Here is a 26903-nt window from a genome sequence, read left to right as displayed (position 1 = left end):
TATAGGGTACTGATCCTCCAATCCAGACCAGGTGCTACAAGAATGGATCCTTCAGAGTGAATTCTCCTGCTAGACACCGGAAGTAGTGGCTATTGTCTGCTTCCTTGCAAACATGCGTTGCTTACATTTAGCTTTCTTTCAACTGATTAGAGTCCCTTAAAAACCAAGGTGCAGGTTTGTTGTGCTTTTCATCACCCTGGTCTCCAGTCTGGAGCTGCATTCCAGATAGGTATATCACAAATATTTACTGAATGAGTAACCAGAGACCCAAAATAGAAGGAGAATGTGGTAACAGGAAGGAGTGATATAAGTGCTAAGGTAGCCCAGGGGAAGAAGTATTTATGTGAGCTGACATCACATAACTTTGAAGTTAAGGGTTTTAGAACTATGAGCAAAAGATGGAAAGTTCAGATCAAGGGAGCAACATGAATAAAGGATTGGAGAGGAGAAACAAAGATTTTTTGTAAAAAAGATTTTATTTATTTATTATGTATACAACATTCTGCTTCCATGTATATCTGCACACCAGAAGAGGGCACCAGATCTCATAACTGATGGTTGTGAGCCACCATGTGGTTGCTGGGAATTGAACTCAGGACCTTAGGAAGAACAGTCAGTGCTCTTAACCTCTGAGCTATCTCTCTAGCCCACATAAAGATTTTTTTAAAGCAATTTATTCAGCTAAAATTTGAGAAATACAAAGGGTGGGTTTGAGGGTGAAAAGGGCCAGATTATGGAGTGTTCTGAAGGAATTCCTAAAGAACACTGGGCTTAGTGAAAAACTCAGGAGGTGTTTGAGCAGGTCAATGATCCAGTTAGAAGTGATTGACAGAGCTGGGATAACACTGAGGGCATAGGATAGAATCAGGAATGGGAAAGATGTAGAATGTGATTGTGTATCCATCCAAAATCATGCTGGAACTGATACAAAGAGATGAGGGAAAGTGATGACTCATGAGGGCTGTACTGGTGAGTGGGTTCGATGTCCTTATAAAAGAGGCATCAGAGCTGCCTGGATCTGTCACCTCTTCTGCCACACGAGGCACAGCATCTGTATCCTTTTGCCCTTCCACTTGCCACCGTGTGAGGATGAAATGGAAAAGGCACCACCTTAGAAGGATAAGACTCCATCAGAGAGTCTGATGGTACCTTCATCTTTCACTTCTCCACCACAGAACTGAGAAATGTCTGCTGTTCTAAAAACCACCAGTCAGTAGCAATCTGCTGTAGATGAAGTAAATGACACCAAACCAATAAAGACCTACAACAAGAAAAACAGCAATGGTCTGCTAACTGTTGGATGCAGAAGCAAGAAAACACAGAATGGGACAAAGTGGAGAGACAGCAGCAGTGTAGAAATGGAGGGGGGACAGTCTTCAACCTGGACTCTGTGAAGAGGATTCAGAGGGCCCCTGAACTGGGACAGAAAGATGCTTTGCCTTTAATTGAACTCTAGATGCAGCCTGCCTGGATCAGGGGGAAAAATTAAGATCTTAGCCTGGCAGTGGTGGTGCCCACCTTTAAACCCAGTACTTAGGAGGCAGAGGCAGACAGATCTCTTGAGTTTGAGACCAGCCTGATCTACAGATCAAGTTCCAGGACAGCAGAGAAACCTTGTCTTGAGGGAAAAAAAAAATACATACACTATGTTCCAGGACTAAGAAGAAAAAGCAGCAAAGACAAATAAAGTTATCAGTTTGACTTTGGAAGTGCATTCATTTCTTGTGCCCATCAAACTCCAGCTGCAAAGAACCAGAACACCTCCAAGTACTCCGCCTTCATTTTCCTGTCTGTTCAAAGGGGATCAGTTGTCTGGTTTGCCTAGGACAGAGGGCTTTCTCAGACACAGCCAATGCTAAAGCTAGGAGAATTTGAAAGTCACTGTAATAAAGCTCAGGAGCCCATCAAATCAGACTCTGTATAAGGCTATATTAAATGTACTTACATTAAGAAAAATGTTGGGGCTAGAGAGAAGGCTCATGGGTTAAGAATACTTGCTCTTAACTGGTCCACTTCCATAGGACCCAATTCCATTCCCAGCACCCATGTCATCTAGGATCTAGGATCTTCTTCCGACCTCCATGGACACCAGGCACACACATGGTGCACAGATGTACATACAGACAAAATACTCATACACATAAAAAAAAAGCTAAAAAAATTAAGGCTTATTTTAGATCTGTTTGTTCATCTGTTCTTTCCATGAGATGGGTGGACAGTCTTCCTCACTAAAGGTCAGAGAGTACAGGAACCCCAAGCTCATTGTTCGACAGTTTGCAATCCTGCCACATTCACAGATCACGAAATCCTCAGAATTGCGTGAGATAATTTTTCACAGAATCACTGAAGGAGTCCAGGCTCTGAGGACTTCTCTGCTCTGCTTCATGCAGCAAGCAGAAGCCTCCTAGCACCAGCTGCCAAACACTGACTGAGCGTTAGAGACAGGAGTGGTTGTTGCTATACCGAGATTATGCAAAGCTCCAAGTTTCTTTCTTTTGCAATGCCCATGAACTCAGCGCTCTGGCATTATCTTGATAGGCACTCAGTTAAGGTGATGGTTTACATGTTTCTAAAAGGTGTGCAAGTCAACAATTGTCGAAACTAGTTGAAGGATAGCAACAACTTGAAAATCAGAATATATGGCAAGTGGTTATAAAAAAGACAAAAATAAACCAACAACAACAAAAACCCCACCCAACTGCTTCTAGACACATCATCTAATCAGGAAATCTACACTTAGTGAGTGCACCGTGTTAGTCAAACATAAGCTGACACACCCATGTATGTAGACGTTGATCAATCCAGGAATCTTGAGGGGTGATGGTGGTGGGGTATAGCAATGTGGAAACCCTGGATACACAAACCAGGGCAGGCAATTACCAAGGATTCAGGCAACAGAGAGGCCAAGCCTTGTCAGCTTTATTAGTCTCACAATTCATCGGCTCCCCTCTCTTAGTAGCCATGGCAACATCCACACCAAGGCGTTCCAGAATTCACCTTTGGATACCCAGGATCCACCGAATGTGCACCTACGCAGCTCAGATAAAACCGAGATATCACCACCCACCGAACTAAAACAACCGTGACCTTCCTCCACTTCCCAGATTTCTAATTTAACTAGGGAACATGATTTAAAAAACAAAACAAAAAACCAAAAAAAATTCTTTCACCACAGAAAGGAAGCTAAGTCCTGAACTAGGACTTCTTTGGAAAATTAGATTATTTTTTAGCGGAGTGGGCATCATCAAGGGATGAAAACCGGATGCACACACGCATAAACATTTGCCTATAAAAGGCAAATAAGGATCAAAATCTCATTTTAGTAGCATGCGTGTTGGGCAAACCGCTTTGCCCCTACAGGACACTTGTCTGTGGAGTGGAGAAACAAATTTCCAGCACGGTCGTTTGGGGTACAGTTATAATAAAACAAAACGCATTAGGAGCCCGCGGGATCGCGCACAGCGGGAGCAAAAACCATGACGTATTCGGGCGAGCTTTCCAGAAGTACCCTCCAGCTCCAACAAGATGCCGAGACGGAGAGTCTCGTTTCTGCCTGTAGAGACGGAATCGACTCGTGTCCCTGGATACCCAGTTCAGCACACAAACCCAGAGCTTTTATTAGAACGGTATCAAAAAAACCCCTCCTCAGGCGTCCTCCATCCCGGGTAGCCAACTCTGCCCTGAGCGCCAGCCCGGAGCCCTTAGCTTCCCCTCTCCATTTCACATCCCTGGGACCTGTGCAGAAACAACCCAGGCCAAGAAAAACATAGGAGAAAACCCCCCCAGAAAAACTTCTCTCGCAGAGCCTTTTCAAGACTGCTCAAAGCGGGGCAAAGCCGCTCCGAGACCCGGCCTGCGCGCCGTGCCCTTAGTAAAGATGGCGGCCGCAGGCGGAGCCCCGCCCTCCGGAAATCCGCGGGTTGCCCGGCCAACCAGGAGCATTCACGCGGAGCCCTCCACGCCCGCCGTGGTTTGACGCATTGCAGGTGCGGAGCGGCCAATCAGGCAGCTTGACTCTTTCCGGCCAACCACTGCAGGGTCCCCCTGGCCTATCAGAGCTTCCTTGTCAAACTCAACGAGGAAAGAAACCTCAGCAGCGCCAACTAAGCAACCGGCTACAGACCGCGTTCGTAGGAGTGTGTCTCCGGGGCTGTGTGCTCCTCCGCGGAGAGATATAGTGCCTGCGCCCGGCCCCGCCCCGCACGGCCCCGCCCCGCCCCACCCCGCCCGCAGCACATCAGGAGGAGTTGAGGGTTGGCGGGCTCGCTCTTCCTTTCCTCTAGATGGGCTTTGGGACGTCTGAAACGCATAATTGACCTAAAAATAATACTAAGTTCCTGTGGCGTGTCCAGCGTCCCTTAAAGGGAAGATCTGGAGCGATCTCGGTGGTTCCCGAGATCGCAGGTGGCTTTTTTTTTTTTTTTTTTTTTTTTTGCTGTCGCCAGGCACATTGTGAAAACAGTTGCCAGCAAGAAAGAGAAACGCTCCCCACATCCTAAAATTGTGGCTCGGGGTGACCCTTAGTTTAGAAGTGCAGGGCTCAACACCCCCACCCTCGGAGAAGCACCCCCATGGGCACTTCTGTTTCTAGAAGGACCAGCGTCCTTCCCAAGGCTGGCCTTCCCCACGGGTCTAGAGGTGAGGGTTTGATAAAAGCAATCCGATGGCCAGTTCCCAGTGCAGCTTCAACAGCTGTTAGTCGAGTTCTGTACCTGTAGTTGAAACCCAGCTAGGTCTTGTTCTCAGCTCCGCTTCTCAAATGGCAGAGAGTTAAGGCGAGACAGTCTTCACCGTGCACTAGGGGAACAACTTCACAGCCTAGGAATCCAGAGAAGCTGCAAAGAAGAAATGCTACTGGTTTATAATCACAGCTGTGAGGATCCAGCTAAGAAAATGAAATTTGTGAATTTCTTAAAATTTCCATTTAACCTCCAAACATCTGTTATATTGACAGGGTTTGAATGATCTGAGTTTTTGTTGCAACTACTATTCTTCAAAGAATGGGCCTTTCTGACATCGCTACAGGTGTCTGCATCCCTTCATGTGAACCTTATTCTTTGATTCAAAGCTGTAGTTCTCAATTGTTTATTGCTGTTTCTCCAACTCAACGTTTTTTTTTTTTTTTTTCCAAAAGGGGGGAAAAAGCTGTGAATTTCTCTGTGGAGGCCTTTAGCAGCCTCTCCTAAAATGTTTACCAAGCGGGCAAATAACTTGTGGCCATTTCACCACAGAAATACCTACCTGCCCATAGAAACAATCCATCACATTTCTTTTGCGGAGTGCCTGGAGTATCTACTGTGACTTATTTGTATCAAATCAGATTGTGATGTGAGAAAAGAGATCTGAGAGCTCTCCACAAATTGGGAATTCTTGGGTAAGTTCCTCTGTTCCTGGAACCTCTGTTGTCTAGATTGCGGAATGAGATGACCAGACTAGATGAGTTCCAGATTGCCTCCCAGCTCTGTTATTTGATTCTGCTATGAAGAAATTGAACCATAACCTAATTGTGTCATATTTAGAACTGTTCCTGTTGACAGTACTTTCAACTTTTCAAAGTCTCTTTTAACTTTCTTTTCAAATTCAGTCTTCAAAGTATTTCCGAAGGGAGGGTCTGCATATGCCAAGAAGTTAGATTTTCTATAAAGTCTGTCATTGGTTTACCTAAATTTGAAGTATTCTTTATAGCATGTTACTTCAATTCTAGTACATAGGAAAGTTGTTGGGTTTTGTCCCAGGGATCAGTGGATTAGCTCACTGAGTTGTGAGCTCCTTCAGGATGGGGCCTCTTCAACATGTGCTTATATTCCCTATACTTATATAAACTTGCTTTTTCATTCTAGCTCAGTGAAGGTCTCCTGAAGGAGTAAAGGAATGGTTTTATTCCATTCCACGTCAGTGGTAGAAAAATCTGGAATTGATCTGATGAGTAAAAAATAAAAAAACCAAAAAAAACCCCACAAAAAACAAACAAACAAACAAACCAAAACCAAAACCAACCAAACAAAAGAAAACCAACCAATACACATGGAGTATCTGCAGTGTAGAGGGTACAGTTTCTCTTTGTGTATTGTCTCCACTTTTGTTTCTTGTTGTTTTAAGACAGAGTTTCTCTGTGTAACCCTGACTGTCTTGGAGCTCACTCTGTAGACCAGGCTGGCCTCAAACTTGGAGATCTGCCTGCCTCTGCCTCTGCCTCTGCCTCTGGAGTGCTTGGATCAAAGGCATGGACCATCACTATCCTTCGTACTTTTGATTTTTAAATTAAGGAAATATCATTAATGGAACAGTCATAAATCTTAAATGTCAGGGTTGATTGCTAAGCTCTCTTTTGTATGTATTATATTTTTGAAGACTACTAAGATTTAGAAGAAACATTTAAAAAAAATCTGAGTCACTCCAATAGTTGGCTTTCCCCCACTATCATTGCTTCTCTGGTCTTTTGTGAAGAGGTAATATCCTCTGACAGCTTTGGACGGTCCTTTTCCCCTTTCCATCTTTTTGGTAATTTGGAGGAATAGATACCAGGATCATTTATTGAGAAGATATGGCTTACTCTGGGCTTAGTGTTTTATACAAGTGTCATTTGTCCCAGTGGCACTCTATACTCTGAACGGCTAACGTTTGGAAAAGGACACATTGAGCCAAATCCAGCATGACTTGACTCCATCAACATCTTTGTCCCCACCACTCTCCTAACTATCAGGGAATTCTGCACAAGGTCCTCACAGACTCCACCAGCTACATATTTAGAAGCATGGAATTTCGAATCCAGAAGGGATCAGAGAAAGGCCACCCGGCCTCACTTTCCCATTTTCCTGAGAAGGTAGGGGACTGAGCAGGCTTTAGGACCACATGACCCTGCTCTTCTCTTTGACTTTGGACCTCTGAAAACACTGTAATCAACAAAGAGCAGTTGCAATAAGGAAAACAGGGGATGTTATCATCCTCAGGGCCTCCCAGTGATTGTGGACAATCCCAAGATGACTTTGCTTTGGACTTTGTTATTTCACTTAAGGATTGGCTGTGCAGAACTGTTCTCCCAGCTAGGCCTTATCTATACTGCTTGTTTAAAATCTTTGCCCTTCATCTAAGTTGCTGACACTGTCTTGTGTTAAGCCTTATGGTTTCTTCACTTCTGTGTTCTTCAGCGTGGCTCTATTTCCTTTCCTCGATCCTAGAATAATACAGAGAAGCTTTTTTTTTTTTTTTTTTTTTTTTTTTTTGAGTTGGGTAACAAAGGAATGTAGCTACACAATTAACAGTTCATATAAAATCCTGAAGCAGCTTTTAGAGTATGGTAAAGTGCTAGTAAATAATAATCATAAATGGGGCATGGTGTTATGCTCTCATAATCCCAGTGTTTGAAACACTGAGGCAGAAGGATAATAAGCTTGGGATCAGCCTGGGCTACATAAGGAGACTGGGAGTGGGGTGGGGAGAGGAGGAGAACAATAAGGAAAAGAAAAGAAAGAATAGGGGCTCGGGGTGTAGCTCAGTTGATAGAGTGTTCGCCTAGCATGCATGAAACCCCAGACCTAGGTGAAAACCCAGACATGGTGGGCTCAGCTGTACTCCAGCACTGGGTAGGTATAGATCAAAAGTTCATGGTTATACTTTTGCTTTCTATTATGCAACTTCTAGCTGGTGTCTTAAATTTTTTCCCAGGTGGTTCAAACAGGTATGACTGGACTTGCTTAGCATATTGTGCTCTTTCCCAGATCAAAGTGCTCGTTTCATGGCTTTAGCAGCACCCTGACTCCCTAACCTAGCAAAAGTTGAGAGGGCAGGAACAGCTTGGCTGGAGCCTGAAGTCTTGCCATCCAGAACAATGCTTGCAAGGCGTATGCAAACCACAAAGTAGAGACACAGTGCTCAATACTTTTGTTTAGTCTCCCACCTTTCTTTAGAGTTTGAACATTGGAAATGCCTCCATTAGAAGCACTCGCCAGCCCATCTACAATAGGTTTTCATGTCGCAGTTCTGAAATTTTCCTAGGTTTCCAACTTGGTGTGAAACAGATGCTTCTCTGAAACTGTGTGTGGCCAGGTAGAGCCAGAGCCTAGAAACGTGAGACCATTCATCAGTTCTCTTGGGTCACAAATATTTTGGGATTTGGAAGGCATTGATGACCCTTAAGAGTGGTGGCATGGTGGGGGCAGCCCAGGGCTTTTGGCCCCTGGGACCTGCTTGTTAAGGGAGACCTCCTTAATTCTTCTACTGCTAATGCCTTAGACTCACTCCAGGTCCTTGATTTTGATTCTGAATTGACTTTTGACCTACTGGTCTTTCAAATGTCACAAACAAGCACACGTTATATTTGTTTCTGGAGCCTATTGTTTGCAAACTAATTCGACACGTTTCCCCTCTCATATAACCCTCACATCAAGCCCAGAGGAGTGTGGTCCTTATACCAGTTTCACAGATGAAATGGCTGGGTCTGTGATATGAAGGAAGCAAGCAGCCTTGTAAACTAGACAAGGCTATTTCAGCCTGTCATTGAAACATGCCAGAATTTCTGCACGTCATTGGTCTTATAGAAGAGGATGTGACAATGAAGGGATACAGCCATACTTGCTGTGCAATTGAAAACCCATTGGCAAGAACTTCTTTTCATTGATCACCTAAGTCAACCATGCTGTTGTGATGCCTAGAGTTGGTTTATTTGCCAATGGCCCAGAGCCTCTACTTAGGATGAATAAAATTCCAGCAGCTTCTTGGATTTGGGCAGAAAAATAGCTTTTCCAAAGTCCAGCTTGACTTTGGCTATATTTTCTCCATTGTAAGCAGCAAGGGTTGGAGCCCATTATGTAACCGCCTAAAGAGAGCTACAGACAAAGATGGGTCAGCCTTTTGGGTATCCATTAGTGCAGTAGAGGGCACCATCAGAGTCAAAGCAGGGACAGTCCAGTGTGTTCTTGGCACCATGTGGAGTGCCACCAAATTAGGGAAGAGTGATTTTGGTGGTAGATTATTAACGAAGCCAGAGACTTCCTTTGCAGTGTTCCATTTTATTCCACTTCTGTCTTCTCCAGTCCCAGAAGTAATTGCATGACACACTAATTCAATAATCTGTTGGCACTTGTTAAGCCGAGATTACACCGAGCTCAAAGAATATCAGATGGTAACTTATGGAGGAGCTTTTATGGAAAGAAGGAAGCCACTAAAGGTGTTGAGCAGGGGTGTGACCTGTCAAAACCAACCTGGCACCTGTGTGTTCTGTGGGGAAGGGGATGGTTCATTGGGCTAAACAAAGAATTGTGGGCTGATATTTAAGACATTGGGGGCTTCAGGGTCACTTATCTAGACACATATGGACACATTTTTCCTTTTTAAAAATCTCTAGAATGTGTCACCCAACAGAAGTTTCCTCAATGATGGATGCATTCTGCATTGTTCAATACAATAACCATCTTCTATATGGGAGTATGTATTGCTAGCAAAACTGAGGAACTGTGTTTTTTTTTTTAACTGGAATTACTTGATTTAAATAGCTATGGATGGTTGGTGGCTACTGTAATGGACAGTTCTTGCTGCAAAATAGGATCTCTCATTAAATTGGAAGCTTGCTGTTAACACTGCCTGGTGGGCTGCCTGGCTGGCCGGCTGACTTGCTAGTGAGATCCCAGGGTCTTTCTGTCTCTGCCTTCCAATGTGGGGATTACAGGCACATGCAACCATGTCTAGCTTTTTACATGACTGCTGGGGATTCAAACTCAGGTCTTCATGTTTGTGCAACAAGCCCCTCTCACCCACTGTGCCATCTCCCCAGTTCCTACTAATTGGATCTTAACTCTTCTGGAATTAGCGAGGCCATTTCTTTGATATATTCTGCAATCAGCATCAACTTATCTAATTTAGCATTACAGTTCAATTATACGCCATTCAGGGCCAACTTGTGCATATCGCTTACTCTGCTCTTAAGGCAAACTGAGTCACCTAAAAAACCTGCCATGCCAACTAACAGTGGTCACAAAACTGTAGTTTCTTTCAGTCCTTTCAGTCCCAAATAAACACTCAGAGGCTCATATTAATTATAAACTGTTTGGTCTATTACTCAGGCTTATTACTATCTAGCTCTTACAACTTAAATTAATTCATAATTCTTATTTATGTTTAGCCATGTGGCTTGGTACCTTTTATCAGTAAGGCATTCTCATCTTGCTTCCTTTGCATCTGGAGGGCAACTTCATCTCTCTGCCTTCCTGTTCCCAGAATTCTCCTAGTCTGGTAGCCCCGCCTATACTTCCTGCCTGGCTACTGGCCAATCATCATTTTATTAAACCAGTACAATTGACAAATCTTTACAGTGCACAAGAGCATTATCTCACATCACACAACCCTCCCCCAACTAAACAATTGCAGAAAGCCTGTTGTCATAAATCTGGGCTATGGTGAGACCCCCACCCGCAGCGTATTTGGTAGACGTGGTAAGTTGCTGACTAAGATTTGAATACTGATTCAAGGTAATTTTGCATTTGGGTTTTGAAATATAAGGACAATGGTTGCTTAATTGTTTACAAAATAATATGATTTAAAGGACTGATCTTTGTAGCATACCCCTAATCCCAGCACTCCAGATACAAAGGCAGGATAATAAGTTCAAGAGCAGCCTGGGTTACATAGAGAATTCTAGGCCAGCCTAAGCTGCATAGCTAGACTCTCAAAAAAAAAAAAAAAAAAAAAAAAAAAAACAAAAAACAAAAAACAACAAAACATGATACATTATACATGTCAGATGCCTCTTTTTAAAGGAGCCTGAGTTCAGTATAGACAACTGAAGAACAAAACTATAATCTTATCCCATTGGGCATCTTACTCTCTTGAGTCATGGACTCACTGACTGCTTGTGACTTAAGAGTTCATTTAGTTAAAGCATAGTTAAAGGTCCAAGTCAGGCCACTTATTTCTCCAGATCCTAGCTCTCTGTCCTTGACTCCATCTTGTTGTGTTGCATATCCATAACCATGAGCAAAAGGGTGGTGTTGTAGTTAACTTCAGCTGTCCACTTGATACAAACTTAAGAGTCACCTGGAAGAGAGAACTCTGGCTGAAGAATTGGCCCAATCAGATTAATCTGTGAGGCATTTTCTTAATTGCTAATTGATGTAAGAGAGTTTCAGACTACTGTGGGTGGTACTATCCCTAGGCAGGTGGGTCTGGGCCGTATAGGAATGTTAGTAGAGCTCTAAGGTAACCGGCCTGAGGAAGCACTCCAGTAGCCAGCATTCCACCATTGGTTTCTCCTGTGAGCTCCTGCCTTAGCATCCTTTACTGATGGACTATGTAATCGATAAGCTAAAATAAACCCTTTCCTTCCCAAGTTGATTTTGATCATGGTGTTTATCGAAGCAACAGAAAAAAAATTAGAATAGAAATTGATACCTAACATGTTCATAGCAGCATTATTTGTAATAGCCAGAAACTGGAAGCAGCCTAGATGCCCCCCAACTGAAGAATGGATAGAGAAATTGTGGTACATTTACACAATGGAGTACTACTCAGCAGAAAAGAAAAAAAAAAAAACAATGGAATCTTGAAATTTGCAGGAAAATGGATGGAACTCGAAGAAACCATTCTGAGTGAGATAACCCAATCACAAAAAGACAAACATGATATGTACTCACTCATATGTGGACCTGCTTTATGATACATAGCAGTGACCATGCTTTGTCAGAGCTGTTTTTAATGATGTTGCTCAGAATGGTTTCCTCCCAGATGATGACTGAGAAACTAATTTAAAAAAAAAATGGTGCCAAGTACCACAAGAGTAACAGAACTGTGCTGTTTTCTGGGATTCTGTTTTTTACTTTGTTGTTGTTGTGGTTTTTGTTTGTTTTTTGTTTTTTTAAAATGGAGTGTGCTGGATGTCTCTACCATTTTGTTCAAAGGACTGCAGAACCTGGAAAAGCTGTTACACATGCTATTGATGCAAAACATATTGCCATTATTGCTCTCTCTCTCTCTCTCTCTCTCTCTCTCTCCATATATATATATATATATATGTTAGCTAATTGAAACTCAAATATGTGATGAATCCAAGGTGTTTCAGTGAGTGCTCACCTGTGCATCAAATTTGATTTCATCTTTAGTAAGTAGTAAAGTTATATGCTTGCCAAAAAAAAAAAAGTGACACACTGGAAGACAAATGTCACACAATTTCAATTTTATGTGTAACCTAGAAATGATGAACTTATGGGAACAGAGAGCAGAATTGTGGCTATTAGGCTTCAATGTGGGTCTTTTAACAATGGGGAAACGATTGGTTTAAGGATATAAAACTGCAGTTGGACAAGAGGCATGGACTCTCTGAAGTCTTGAGGTCTACTGAGAGCATGATAAATATGGTTGATAACAATATGCTGTATTTTAAAAGTTGTGAGATAGTATACTTTAAGTGTTCTCAAAACAAAAATGATGAATATGTGTGATATAACATGTTAATTGGTTTAATTAAGCCATGCCATTGTGAACATACTGTATTCTGTATCATAGTTGTGCATGACTTTATTTATGAACTAAATAAATGAATGGAAAAAAAGAGAAAAAGGCAAAAAAAAAAGAAATTGATACCTAAAAGAGGGGTTTGTGATGAACCTGACCATGTTGGCTTTGGGGAAGGTATAGAAGCATTTGGAACTTTAAGCTGGGAAAGCTGTTGAGTACTTAGGGTTTAATGGGATGTTTTTGTAAGAACTTGGAAGATAAGATATTGGGAAAAATATAGATGATCAAGGCCTGGCCTGTAATCTTCCAGAGGGAAGTTTGAGAGTTGCTCAGAGATGCTACTGGGGCTGTTGGTGTGATGTATTTAAATTAGGAATCCATGGAAGGGCTGGAGAGATGGCTCAGCAGTTAAGAACACTTGTTGCTCTTGCAGAGGACCTGGGTTCAATTCCCAGCACCCACATGGTGGTTCACAACTGTCTGTAACCCCAGTTTGAGGGAATCCGACAGGCAGGCTGTCTGGTGCACATAATATTCACATAAAGTAAAATAAATAAACCTAAGTTTTTAAAATGTATCCGTGGGAGTGAACTCTTTGCTTGACTCAAGTCTGTTTTCCAATTTTGAGGTCCTGTCTCTAGTTAAGTGCTGTTCATCTGGTACAGAAAAGTCAGTTGTGATTAAGAAGACACCAGCATTGCAGAGGCAAAAGCCTTCTGGGAAGTATTTCCTTAGTGTCAGCACACAGAAGCTGTGGTCCAGGGGGGCCAAGGCTGCGTCTCAAGCTGGCAGCCAAACTTGGCAATGTTTAAGAGTCTCCCACGTGGTACTGGTTTTGGCAGCATGAGAGCTGGATTGAAGGGGTCATGGAGAGAAGAAGCTGAGGCTTGGCACGGGGCAGTCTTGAGACTCCTGGCCCGGGGCTGCATTCTTTCTGCTTCTCTTCTACTTAACATTATTTGATTTAAATAATTTCACATAGAAATATTGTCTTAATATCACAGAATGTTCCATAGGCTTTCGGGTTCTTGGTACATTATGGTATTACCATAATTTGTTTTTTTTTAATTGCTGACCTCTTCATAAATTAAGAAGTTAATTCCCTGCAACACAAATACTAAGTTGTGAGCCAGAAAGCCTGACCTCTGAAATAGGCAAATATTTAACATTGTATCTTTAAATTTTCAGATATACACTAATATACAATCTAATATTAGAGCCCCAAGCAAAGACTCACGCTCTAGTTTATGCCCAATCACCGACTCTCAGGAAGATCCTGGGCAAGTCACTTGACCTTCTTATATTTCAGTGTGTGAAACTAGCCGTAAAACTGTGTAAAGCATGACCTCATTACAAACCCACTACACTTGAAAGCTAATATGTTAAAGAATTCCAAAAGAGCACTCATTCGTAAAATATGAACAAACAGAGAATTGTTCTATGATGATTAAAATAACTTTAAGATAAATGAATGGTGCTTAGCAAGTAAAGTCATGAAAATGTTTCAAAACATTTTATTTAGTGAAACAGTTAAATGACGTAGAAAAAATATTTGACTGGTTTTTGCAAAACCATAGATTGTAACTATGTAACCAAAATAATTACAAGGGATGGAAGATTGCTTGAAACAAAAGGATCCTCAATAATGAAACATTTCATTTTTAGGCCATTATTTCTCCCGTATCATTGCAAACCATATGTTAAAATGCATTTAGCTAACTACCTTATGAAAAGCCTGATAGAAAAAAAAATACAAATTCCTTTAGGAATGAAACAATTATAACACAAGCCTGGCCATGTAGACCTGTAATTCAGTAGATTGTAGAATATGCTTTAAACTCACTTTGTATTAGTCTCTGTTCTTCTCTGTGAACGCAGGATAGTTGTGTGTGTGTGTGTGTGTGTGTGTGTGTGTGTGTGTGTTTTAAACCATTTGCAGAGGGAGCCAGCACGCTTCCTGGGCTTGCTGCTATAGCTTCTCCTTAAACAGCAGGTTCACCCTTTCTATAGCATTCCAGAAAGAACACAATTAAGCACAGTGCCACCGTTGCTGACACCCTGTCTGAGGCAATCCTAAGAAGTCCTTTGGCATTTGCAATGTGCAGGGACATTTTCTATTATTTTAAAACACCTATCTGGAGACTCTGCCAAAACCAAGGAAGAAATACAACTGAGATTTTCCCAGCACAGAATGCTAATCACACATTTTGACACAATTTCTGAAAGAATAAACGACCTGCAACTTGTCCTGGCCTTGCAAACAAAAGATCAATTTCTGTATTCTGTCTTGGCAAGAAAAGAAACTGCAGCATTTTGTTAGTTTTTTTTTTTTTTTTTAAGTCCCAGGCTCCACATTAAGACCTGAAAGTTTTTGTCCGTCCCCCCACCCCCGTTTACAGGGAATGGAGAATAGTAAATTTAAAGATTAAAACATTATTTAAGGATTATAATTAAGATTGTAATTAAGATAGTCGAGTTCCCTACTAGAATCAATTGGCTGTGGGTGTCCCAGCTGTAATTGGAGGAATTCTGAGTATCTTTCTCTTCCTTTGTGTGTATGAATTTTCAGGACCAGGACAATTAGGAAAAACTCAAAGCACGGGTTTTAAGGTCTCCATAAGCTGCTCACTGCATTAATTTTAGAAGCAGGCCGAATAGAATTTGCCTCGGGGAGCGGGGGGGGGGGACAAATCCAGCAGGGGACAAATCTTCAAACATCTTTAAAATTTTAGTGGAAACGTAAAAAACACGAACAGTAGACTGCTTGGATATGTAAATATGACACAGACTTAGCAACGGAGACGGGGAGAGTTCTCCAAAACGAGAAAAATCAAACACCCAACCCATTTCTTCACCAAGGCCAAGCACCTTGTCCACACACAGTCCCCTCTCCTCTGCAGCTCGGTGTGAGGTTGATATCCCCCCCCCCTTCAGCTCCTCCCCGCCGCTGTCCTCAGCTCTCCAACCTCCACAGGCACCGAGCGGCCGGTGGGGACCCAGGACTGTGGCTCTGCGACCCTACAGCCACCAGGAGTGGTGGGAGGGGGACACACAGGTGGAGTGGGGCTGGGTGACCCCCACAGGGCTGGGAGCCCGAGGCAGACCCCAGATCTCGCTACGGGGGCACCCCATCTCTACGGGACCCTTACTGCCCCAGGCCAGCACCCACGCCCGAGCGCTGCACTCCCCAGTGACCCCTGCCCGCGTAATGGGCCCGCCGCGCCGGGCGCGCCTGGGGGGCGGGGCCTTGCGGTGAGGCCCGGCTGCCGCAGCGCCGCCCTGCGCGAGGCGGTGCTGCCGCGGCGGAGGGATACGGCGCACCGTATATATACCGCGGCACACGGGCTCGCGCTACGGCAGTGGTGCTGGGAGTCTCGTGTCCGCGGTGCCGTTACTCGCAGTCGGGCGGCGGCTGAGGCTCAGCGCAGAGCGCAGGTAGCGGGTTAGCAGCAGCAGCAGCAGCCGCGGAGGCACCTCGGCGGTCAGAGCCCCTGCGCTAGTGCAGCCACCTTCGCCTGCTCCGCGCTTCCTTCCTTCGCTCGCACCATGGTAGGTCGGGATCGGCAGTCGCAGGCGTAGCAGCTGCCCAAGCTCCCTTCACAGATTTGTGGTTGACTCTTGCCTTTTCGTGACTGAGATTATCCCCCCACCCCCTCCCAATCCCTCTTTGCCGGGTGATACACAGCGGCTGCGGTTAAAAAGGATGCATTTCGGGTTTGCACCTCCGCTTTGGCTGCCAGGGATCCTCCTCTTGGGTTCTGGACGCCCCCGGGGTTGGACTCCACCGTGGGCTGTGCGCGGGCTGGAACCGCTGCCACAGCTGCACCGGGGCCTTCCGCATCCCCCCTCCCCCAGCCCCGCACCCACTGCATCCAGCGCGCCGCACCCGGGCAGCCTGCAGCGCAGCTCCTCGGCCGGGGCCGGCGGGGCGGGGAAGCCGGGCGGGGCAGGCCGCGACGTCCCGATAGCCAGTCCCCAGCCGTGGAGAATGAATGGGCCGGGGCGAGCCGGTTGGGGCCCGGTGCTGGGGCCGTGGGCTCTGGGGTGCCCTCAAGCCACCTCCAGTCTTCCTGGCCGACCCAGTTGGGCACCCTCCCTCGGCTGCGGTCCCCTCCTTCCTCCCGGGGGGCGCGGCGCGGGCGTGAGCTGGGAAGGAAGGAGCCTGGGAAGGGTGGGGTTGGGGGCAGGAAGGCGAAGGCTGGGGGGCGGAGAGGGCGGAAGCGGCCGCCCTGCACCCGGGCGGGGCCCTGCGGGGTGGCCGGCGCGCGTGGCCGGGCCGTGCAACCTCGGCCCCCTCCTGGCGCGGTGCTAGGCGGGCGCGATGGCCGGGTCCGCGGGGAGGCAGGCAGGCAGGCAGGCAGCAGGCAGGCAGGCCTTCCCGCGGGAGGCGCTCGGCTCGCGCTAATTGGGGCGGCGGGGCGGGGGAGGAGAGAGTTGGCGCGCGCCACGGTTTCCATTAGAGACGCAAAGTTTCTGCTAGGGAGGAGGCGGCGGCAGCGGCAGGCTCAGTGCCTAGGGGAGCAGGAGCGGTGGGAGGTGCCGGGGCTAGGCTGCACCCCCGTCCTGGGTCCCCCCTCCCCCCTTTGGGCCTGTACCCCAAGTCCGGCCCCTAGCCCGGTGTGCCCCTTGTTCACGCCACTCCCTAGGCGGCAGGGAGATGCCCATCTCCACGTTTCCGCTTTCTCTCCAGCCTCTGGATTGCCAGACGCGACTGTGCGTTTGGCCGGGTGCGTGTGCCACAGCCCCCTTGTCCCTCGCCGGGCAGAGCTGACATCACCAGCCGCACTTTCTGCCCTGGCGGGGCTGCTTGCTAGATGGTTGCTGGCAGGGTTCTGGAACGCCTTTGACCCGGGGCCAGAATGACTTGGGGGGTGAGGGTGAGGGTGAGGGAGGGAGCCGTTGTCCTGAAGGTAGATAAGATGCACTTGATAGGCCTCTCTAGTCAGAATTTTTCGAGGAGGTGGAACTCTTCTCCCTGGTGAGCTGACAGTTTTCTCCTACGAGGTGTGGCAGTGCTTCCTGTCGTACGAGACTGACACGGCTGGGCATTACATAAATCGTCGTGTCTCCGTTTGCCTTAAAAGTAGCTTTCCAGTAACGGATAGAGGGGGAAGACCCCTTAAAAAATAAAAAGTAGAAAGTTCTTCCTCACTCAAATCAATGCATAAGGTGAGTTCCCACGGAAAAGAATGAACTCCGGTACCATCGGGTTTCTCTTGGAGTTTTATTTTGTAACTGGCTTCATTAAAATAAAAATAAATACTCTCCTCGAGATCTTGAGTTCCCCTGGCTGGAGGCACAGATTCAGGGGGTGCAGTAGTGCAAAAGAAAACTACCTTTGTGGCCATTTAGCGCATGGAAATGTTGAATGTTGACGATAAGCAGCTTTTCTGTTAGTCTTAAGATGGCTAGTGTTAATACCAGGAAATGATAATAGTTTCTCCTGTACATGAGGAAAAGGGCTATCATATCGCCTCATAAGAGTATTGTTTTCTGTGTACTTCATTTTTGCAGTTTTGTAATAGTCCTAAGATTCAGGTTTTTTCCTAGCTTCCCAATCACAGGATAATTTGACCAAAGGCATTAACCGTTGAAATGGTAGGCTTTTAGCAAATAACTGCCTAATTTAAATGATAGGAAAGCATTCATTTCATAGAAATGAAACGGGGTGGGTAACCCATTACTGTATTTTTTCCCCACTTAATTGTTTCTCATAAAATGGGTATAAAAGCCTGTTAATCCACTCCAATGCCATTATGTAACGATAGTGTGGAGATTTTGGAGGGCCTGAAGCTATGCGCAAGGTGCACTAAAAGCCTGCCTGCCCTGGACAGGATCCTGGTCCTGGCTGCCTTGTCAGTGGCATTGGGTTGGGTCTCTTGGATGGAAGCAGCGACTGCAGTGTTTATGGCGCAGTAGGTGGCGCTCTTCCTTCTCTGCCTGCGACTGTTGCTGCTGCAGCTGGTGCTGTGGGCACTTTGATCACTAGAGGCGCCATATCCCGCAGTATGACTGACTGGTTGGATTGCAGTGCATACTGCAAGCCCTGGGCCAAAGAAATGAAGCCAGCTGATGTTGTCACTTCTTTGTCACCCTTTATTGTTCAGCGAGTCTAAACAGTTTTCCTTTATTGTAGTAACTTTCACTAGATGGCAGTGCTAATGATTTTGAAACACTTGGGTTTTTTTGGTTTTTTTTGTTTTTTAAATATTAAATTGAAAAAAAACCCCACAATTTTAAAGTATAATTAGGGAAGCTAGATTATTGTCTAGATGGAATTATGACCATTTCTTTCTCCATGTAGGCTGATCAGCTGACTGAAGAACAGATTGCTGGTAAGTTGAAGACTGGGGAGGCCCTGGAAACTGGAACTATTTGTGTCTCCTTTGTGGTCCCCTCCCCTCTACTCTCTGCTTGATTTTTCCAAGGGTTCTTGAACAGAATCAGTTGAGGACAAATGTTTTAGAGATGACATGGAGTGGACCCTGCTTGCCTAGCACACTGGGGTCTGCACAGCCGTGCAGAGAACAAGATCCACTGACCCTACTCCAGAGTTCTAGGCCATAGATCTCTCAGTAGTTACTAAGAAAGCTTCTGCTTGCTATACTAAAATACATGGAAATGGGTAAATTCAGTGCTGCAGTATTTGGGAAATGAATCACATTAATTTAGTCTTTACTCTTTTTTGCTGGGGTGGGGGGTTCGGTTTTTTTGTTTTGAGGTGTGGTCTCCCCTTGTAAATCTTGCTATCCTAGAACTTGTTATATAGAGATCTTTATCTTCATGTTTTAAGGTGGTTTCTGGAGAGATGGCTCAGTGGGGAAGAGCATTTCATTGCTCTTGCATATGGTAATTTACAATGGTCTATAACTCAAGTTCCAAGGGATCCAGTACCGTCCTCTGATCTCTGTAGACACCAGGTGTGAACATGGTGTACATCTATAGATGCAGGCAAACACTCATACACATAAATCTTGTTTTTTTTAAAAAAAGGGTTTCTTTTTAGGAAACCTGGAATTCTGAAAAATATGAATGTGACAAAGAAGGTGCCAACTTGCTATGAACAAACCTTTCTAGTAACCATGTTGCTACGAAACAAGGGTTCATTGTGGCTATAAAAGTGTGACATGAAAGGACTTTCTTTGAAGGGCTTTACTGTAACTTGCAGTCTCAGATTGCACTTGACGACCAATTTAAGTATGTTCAAGCTAGCTTTTTTAAAAAAAATAGGATATTGTAGCTTTATTGAGGTGGTTACCAGGACAGTGTTTGCTTTCTGGGCTACTGTGTGTTGGCCAGACCCACAGGCCTATTGTGGTTATTATTTCACAAGATAAAGGCCAGGTGGTTTCTGATAACTTGGACAGCTTGTTTTGGCAAGCCCCAGGGAAATGTGTGTCAGAATAGTGTTGGGTGAAAACATTGATTCTAAGGAGTAAACTTCTCTTTTCAGAATTCAAGGAAGCTTTCTCCCTATTCGATAAAGATGGTGATGGCACCATCACCACAAAGGAACTTGGGACTGTCATGCGGTCACTGGGTCAGAACCCAACAGAAGCTGAATTGCAGGATATGATCAACGAAGTGGATGCCGATGGTAAGAGCTTTAGACCTGAGTGTTGTGTAATTCAAATTCAGACTTGTTACAGAGTGTTTTTAAGGTCCCGAGAGCAAAGCACATATGCAGAGTTCCTCTCTCTGGTTGCCTCACAGCCTCCTAACATTAAAATAGAAGACTGGGCTTGCTGCTCAGTTCACTCCTCTGCCGATGTCTAGACCGTTTCCTGGATCGGATCACTATTGTTTCTTTCTACTTACTGGGACCTACAGCTACAATCTTTGATCAGCTGGCTCATGAGGCTGCACCGTGTCCTGTGGGGGAAGAAGAAAGGAGTAGCCAGAGAGCTCTGCTTTTTAAAGAAGCTGTTGTTTCTAAGATGAGGCAGAGCCCCTGAGGCAGTGGGTGAAGGGGGAGGCAGCCTTGGACATTAGCTGGGAACTGAGTAGTGTCTGAAGACTGCATTTGTGGAATTCTAAGATTCTAAGGGAAGCTGTGTAAGGTTCAGGGCTCCCCATAGTAGTCCTCTGTCCACCCTCTAGACGACAATGGCAGATAGCATGCTTTTACTGCCCCCTTTGACAGTGGGCTGGTTGGGAGGCTCTCTCCCCTCGTTGAAAAGTCTCAATACATCCAGGAATGTGTGTCCCAAGAATATAGATGACAATTTCAAAGGAGCTCGGAGGGCAGAGCTGGATCTAAGCTGTTTGTAGATGTCTGCCCTGAGAGGGGCCATTAGAAAAGTGTGGCACCATAGAGTGTTGTAATAGACTTGGTTTTCTGTGCCCATTGACGTACTGCTGAAGAGTATTCTCCTCAATGCTGCTTTAGGAAAAGCAGGCCACCATTCTGTCTTGTCGAGTTGATCGACCATGTGGGAGCATGGGTTGGGCCTTTCCTGTTTTATGGTATGTAAATCCTGGGAAGCCAGGCTTGGTAGGGAGAGTAGTATATTTGACTGTCAGATTGTATGAAACACAGTAGGAGAAGTTGTTTGAAACCTTGTTTTGATACCTAAGGCTATCTTCAGATGCTTATAGATAGCACTTAGTCATTTCTTGTGTCTTACATAAAGACACTAGGGATTTTGATGTTGTGTTCACTTACATCCTTATGCCATGTGGGGATTGAACCCAGGGCACTAAGCCATCCATCTACACAAGCCTTGGAAGTTACTTGTTTTAAATGTTACAGTGAAAATGAATTGTAAATAACCTCCGATTCTTTTTTCTTTTTATTTTTTTGTAATTTTATTTCCATTTAATTCAAGCTAGTGTTAATCTGGGATTTTTATTTGGGAATATTTCTCTCTTAGCTTTAGAGGAGTTGTTTGGAATGTTGGCTGTTGAGTGGATTCCTCTGACCATTTCCTGAACAGTAATGATCCTAAACTGAAAATGGTTTCTGAGCTTTTCCCTTCGTGGAAAATGAAAATGCTGAATCTGGGGTTTGGGAGTAAGAGTGTGTGCTTGGCATGAGAGGCCCTGGGGTCAATCCCCAGGACCAAAACAAAACCAGAAAGCCAGGTTGAATAGGACCATGGCTAGATCCCTGCATAGTAGAGGTGGGAGTGCACCTGGGAGAAGAGAGACTGGCCAGGGTGTCGTAGGCAGTTTTCTTGCTCTCATTTTCTTTTTTTCCCCTAAAACAATTTGTACATCTCTAGGACAGTATTAGTTAAGCCTGAATGTTCTCCCTGAACAGGCAATTGCATGCTTTCTTTTCCTTTGAACTGTCGAGTCTACTTTCATGATTGTGAATCAAGAGGCGTGGCTTCCTTTGCACCTGTAAATGCTGTGTTGGGCATTGCCTAGTAGCTTGAGCCATGTGACATTGCTCTGTGGGGTATTTGAGACCATTTTGATTGCAGAAGGTTGACTTAAGAAAAACAGCAATTCAACATTTTAGTTATCACTTGAATCCTACTGAATGCATCTGCCCGAGCATCCCAAACAGTGTTATGAGATTATTACTGCTCAGGAGTGTCAGTGTGATGCTTACCTTGAATGAGTGTTTTCTTTTTTTCATTAAAGGGAATGGCACCATTGACTTCCCAGAGTTCTTGACCATGATGGCTAGAAAAATGAAAGATACAGATAGCGAAGAGGAAATCCGCGAGGCATTCCGAGTTTTTGACAAGGTAATCTTGCACACTTGCGTGCTTGGGGAGGTGCATAACATGGCCTCTGTGATCTCACTGCTGGCTGGTTAGAGTTAGCCTGAGTGTCTGTGCCTCTCATTTGACTCCTGTAAGTGACTGTATTGACTTGGCTGAAGTGAGGCCCAGCAGAGAAAAATGCTGAATCGTTGCTGTCTTTGTTATGTTTGGTGTCTGTCTGCTTTTGAAAAACCCTCTGTGCATTCTGTCCTGTGTTTGATGACTGGTGGGAATTGGGGATGGGAGAGAGATTGATGAGAGCAGAGTTGGCAAAGGGTTGGAAGTTCAGTTAGAGAGCTGCTTGCTCTCCCAGAACCTCTATCCACCATTACCTTGTAACAACTTCTGCCTGTTGACAGGATGGGAATGGTTACATCAGCGCAGCAGAACTGCGCCATGTCATGACAAACTTAGGAGAAAAACTAACAGATGAAGAAGTAGATGAAATGATCAGAGAAGCAGATATTGATGGAGACGGACAAGTCAACTATGAAGGTAAAGGCTAAATGTCTTGAGCCTGGTTTTCAGTAGCCTTCAGGTCTATACACATCAAGTTAACGATTGCTGTGACAGCCACCGGTTGTATTGTACACAGTAGATGTGTTCATTACAGCTTCTTTTAAAGCTAAACTTTATATTTGTCTTTTCAGAATTCGTACAGATGATGACTGCAAAATGAAGACCCACTTTCAACTACTTTTCCCTCTAGAAGAATCAAATTGAAATCTTTTACTTACCTCTTACAAAAAAAAAAAGAAAAAAGAAAAAAGTTCATTTATTCATTCTGTTTCTATCTAGCAAAACTGAATGTCAAACGTACCTTCTGTCCACACACAAAATCTGCATGTATTGGTTGGTGGTCCTGTCCCCTAAAGATCAAGCCCCCACATCAGTTTTACAGTATAAATACTCGTACTACCTTCTAAGGAAGCACCTAGTGGACTCCTTAAAGTTCCATTTGCTAATGATTAATAATACACTGTTTGGGCTGGCCAGTTTCTCATGCATGCAGCTTGACGATTGAGCACAGTCAGGCCTTTGTATTAAAACCAAAACAGAAAAAAACAAATTCAAAACCTCAGATGGGTTCTACAATTTGTTGGGATAAAATTGTCAGTAGCCAGTTTACTGCAAACAAACATTTAAAATTGGTTTACCTCGGGATGATGTGCAGAAAATGGGTGAAGGTTACACTTGGAGACACAGCCCCAGAAGTACTTCCAGTGCTCCAATCCCATGGTGACAATGACAGCCTGGTGGCATGCCTGAGTATGATGGTTTAGTGCTGTGTGCATTGCACTAGAGGGAAATGAACATCAAGGCTGTCACCAAATCACACAAATTTTTAATAAGAAATGTTTACCAAGGGAGCATCTTTGGACTCTCTGTTTTAAAAACCTTTCAAACCATGACTCGGAGCCAGCAGAGTAGGCTGTGGCTGTGGACTTGAGCACAACCATCGACATTGCTGTTCAGGAAATTATCATTTACGTCCATTCCAAGTTGTAAATGCTAGTCTTTATTTTTTTTTTTTCCAATAAAAAGACCATTAACTTAAAAGTGGTGTTAAATGCTTTGTAAAGCTGAGATCTGAAGGGGACAGGGACAAGGCCGTTGGAGGGGAGGCCAGCATACATATAAACATGCCCATCTTCCGGTGTAAACCTCATTTCCCTCCCAAGTTCCCTAGCATCATCTGGTGAAACCGGGCAGACGCCAATTGCTTTGTCATCTATGGCCACGTAAGTCTCTGTTTTCTCTCCGTGTGTGCACTCGTGCTCACACGCAAATCCTGGTCACTTGATGAGCTTTTCAGGCAGAGAAGTTAGTGAGGGAACAGCCTCTCCCCAGCGTGCGTTTAGTTCTCAGCTGTGCTGCTGATGACCCTGTGAGGCCATCTGTGCAGGAGACGTGATTAGTGCGTCTGTAATTCAATCTTCACCGTGTATGTGGAAGCAGTATCCAGTCAGAGACACTACCAGTCACCTTGATCCCGTTTTTAATTTGATACCCTTTAACCTCTCCACTGTTAAAAATTGACTTTTTTTTCTTCCTGTAAGTAGAACTAATGCTTAAGCCTCTGGCTTGAAAGAAAAAACAAACAAAAAACCCAAAAAGCAAAACTATAGCTCAGAGTGAATTTTGTGTCTAATTATAAACCAGTAACCAAAACTGAAGATGTGCTGGTACTGGTCTATTTAGAACCCCCTCCCCCCAACTTAGAAGTGTGTTGCATTTAGTACAGAGCTCATTTTGAAACAAGGGCCTCATATATTTTTCAGGGTGTTAACTGGTTGTATCTGATTAGCAGGGAGCTTTGGCTTCCGAGTGTGGGGGTGGTAGGGAACAGTGGCGGGGTTCTAGCAAGCACTAACAAGCCCTTGGCAGCCAAATAGGTGCATTCAGGGCTAATGTATAGACCCTTGGCTTCTCCAACTCTCCTACTCCCTGCCTCTCTGGCATTTTGTAGCTCCTTAGCATTTGGGTTGGTTTGTTTTTTTCTTTTTTTTTCCTGCCAGAGTGGTGGGTCAGAGCTGTGGAGAGGAAGGCATTGCTTGTGTGTTTCTGCTGGCCTTCAGACTGCGTGGTTGGCAGACAGGTTGATGAGCTGTAAGTTGTCTTTATTTCTGAATTGTTAGGTATCCCTAAGAATACCTTGGGGGTTCCTTTCTGGTAAGAGCACTGAGGGTACCCCGGTGTGAAGAAGTGAATGGCAGTAGCTATGTCTTGTAAGGGGATTGAATTGCCCAGCTGTGGACCCAGCCTCGGGCTTGTGGTCTGAGCTCTTGGTAGTTTCAAAGGGAGTTGGAGGTGACTGATGTTTTAAAAACTTACCTCCTATTACCTTTTACCAAGTCTTTGTAGAAGCTGGGTAGACTCTACTAGAGAAGCCCCATAGCCTGTCCCAAAAGGCTACCTTCGAACCAGGATTCTTGTGTGGTCAGGAATCCTGCATGGGAACCAGAAACCCTAACCCCCTGGGAACGTGAAGCCGTCAAGTTTGGAGCGGTGGGAGGCAGAGCACCCCTACCTCCTGAGCCTTTTCTTCTGACACCCTGGAGCACAAGCAGCCCAGGGTTTGGTGTTAGTCTGAGTTTGTGAGGGGAAAGAGTAGGCTGTCAAGGCAGTACCCCTGGAGTCAGATAGCACTTTGCTGTAAACGCCCTCACTTAAGTACTCTATAAATATATACATATATTTATATATATATATGTATAAAGTGACTAGTTAGCTGGCATCCTGCTTTAGCCTGAGACTTGCCCTAAGAAACTGCCGAGTCTTTGGCACACTTCAGAGCTGTGTTCTCCGTCTGTTCGGGGGAACTGTTGAGCAAGGCAACAACTTGATAGTTCAGATGAGCTTTAATGTGCTGTTGCCAGGGAAGGCTTTCTGATTTTTTTTTTTTTGACAAATTTTTGCACATTTTAATTGGTGTCTTTGAGCAACTTAAACACATTGAAGATGAGCTGTTGTACATAGTTTTATATTCTCTTTATAAGTGCATGTCCAACTTGTAACCATATTGTAATGAATGGCTGTCCAGTAGGCCTAGCGTTACTATCACACAAGAGGGATAGCATCTATCATTCAACCCTCAGCATCCTGGGAACTTCTTCTTGAACAAAGAATAAATTTGGACAAGTCAGCTATTAGTTCAATTAATCTTAGCCATTAGAATTATTTCTTGTGTGTCCTAAACACTACTTTTTTTTTGGCAGCAACCAGATTTATACTGTTGTGTCTTAACCGACCCACTCAGCTGGCAGTCGCCTACTTTTTTTTTTTTTTTTTAAATATCCCTTGAAGTTGTCCTGTAGGAGACAAATTCTTTGCTGTTTATCCCTTTGAGTAAGAAGGTAGGGATGTGTGTTCTTCCCCTAGACCTACTACAATGTCATTAAACACCTATAGCAAGGATGGTGGTGGTCCTTCTGTTCCTGAAGTCACCCTTCACTGTGGCTGTTTGAAAAAGAGATGTACTTGAACGTTCTGTAAATCTTGAGATAAACTGTTTTGGAGATTTAACCACCTCTCTGATGGGGGACCAACTCTATGGAAATTGTAAATAAGTTTTATTTATAAACCTGGCACTGTATTCAATAAACACTTCTGCAGCCTTTCATCTCTTAACTGTGAACTGTGTAGGTTTTTAGCTCTCATAGCTTCCAGTCCCTGTACAAGACAGACCTCCCTGCCCTCAAGATCCCTCTGGACCCTGCAGCAGGTGAGCATCTTGGAAAAAGACATTTTAAATGAAGTTTTTAGGTGGCAGGTGGAGGTGTAGCTCAGTTGGTAGAGCACTTGTGGAGCACTCTTGAAGCCGTGGGTTTAATTCTCAGCTCCAAGTGTCTTAGCTAGGTACATGACCTACACCTGTAATTCCAGCTCTACCAAGTATTTTAGCTAGGTATGTGACCTACACCTGTAATCCTAGCTCCACCAAATATTTAGCTATGTGACCTACACCTGCAATCCCAGCTATTTGAGCACTGGGGAGGTAGAGGCAGGAGGATCAGGAAATCAGGGTCATCCACAGCTCCTGGTGGATGTTGAGGCTCCTGTCTTCAGAGGGATCTTAGCTAGACCCCTTCCCCTAGTGACTCCCCCATTCTTTGTGGATACAGAGGGCTGAAAAGGGAATGGTCAAAGAATAAGCCCCTGCTTTGGTTAGAAGACAGCTGAGCCCTTTCCCCAGAAGGTTGAAGAACCCCATCCTGTGCATACAAGCTGGAACTACAGGAG

At 44.7% G+C, this 26903-nt stretch overlaps 1 protein-coding gene across 1 annotated transcript; it reads left to right on the top strand.

Annotated features, from left to right (window-relative positions):
• Positions 1 to 15784: 15784 nt before the first annotated feature.
• On the top strand, positions 15785 to 26283 carry Calm1 (calmodulin 1). Its single transcript, XM_027419102.2, has 6 exons — positions 15785 to 15993; positions 18749 to 18779; positions 19898 to 20041; positions 22036 to 22142; positions 22520 to 22655; positions 22811 to 26283. Exons 1-6 carry the CDS (start codon positions 15991 to 15993, stop codon positions 22837 to 22839), a joined length of 450 nt encoding a protein of 149 aa, XP_027274903.1. The 5' UTR covers positions 15785 to 15990; the 3' UTR covers positions 22840 to 26283.
• Positions 26284 to 26903: the final 620 nt, after the last annotated feature.

The sequence above is a fragment of the Cricetulus griseus genome, chromosome 5 (assembly GCF_003668045.3).
Source record: "Cricetulus griseus strain 17A/GY chromosome 5, alternate assembly CriGri-PICRH-1.0, whole genome shotgun sequence".
Classification (NCBI taxonomy): Eukaryota; Metazoa; Chordata; class Mammalia; order Rodentia; family Cricetidae; genus Cricetulus; species Cricetulus griseus.
This window is presented reverse-complemented; position numbering and strand designations above follow the sequence as displayed.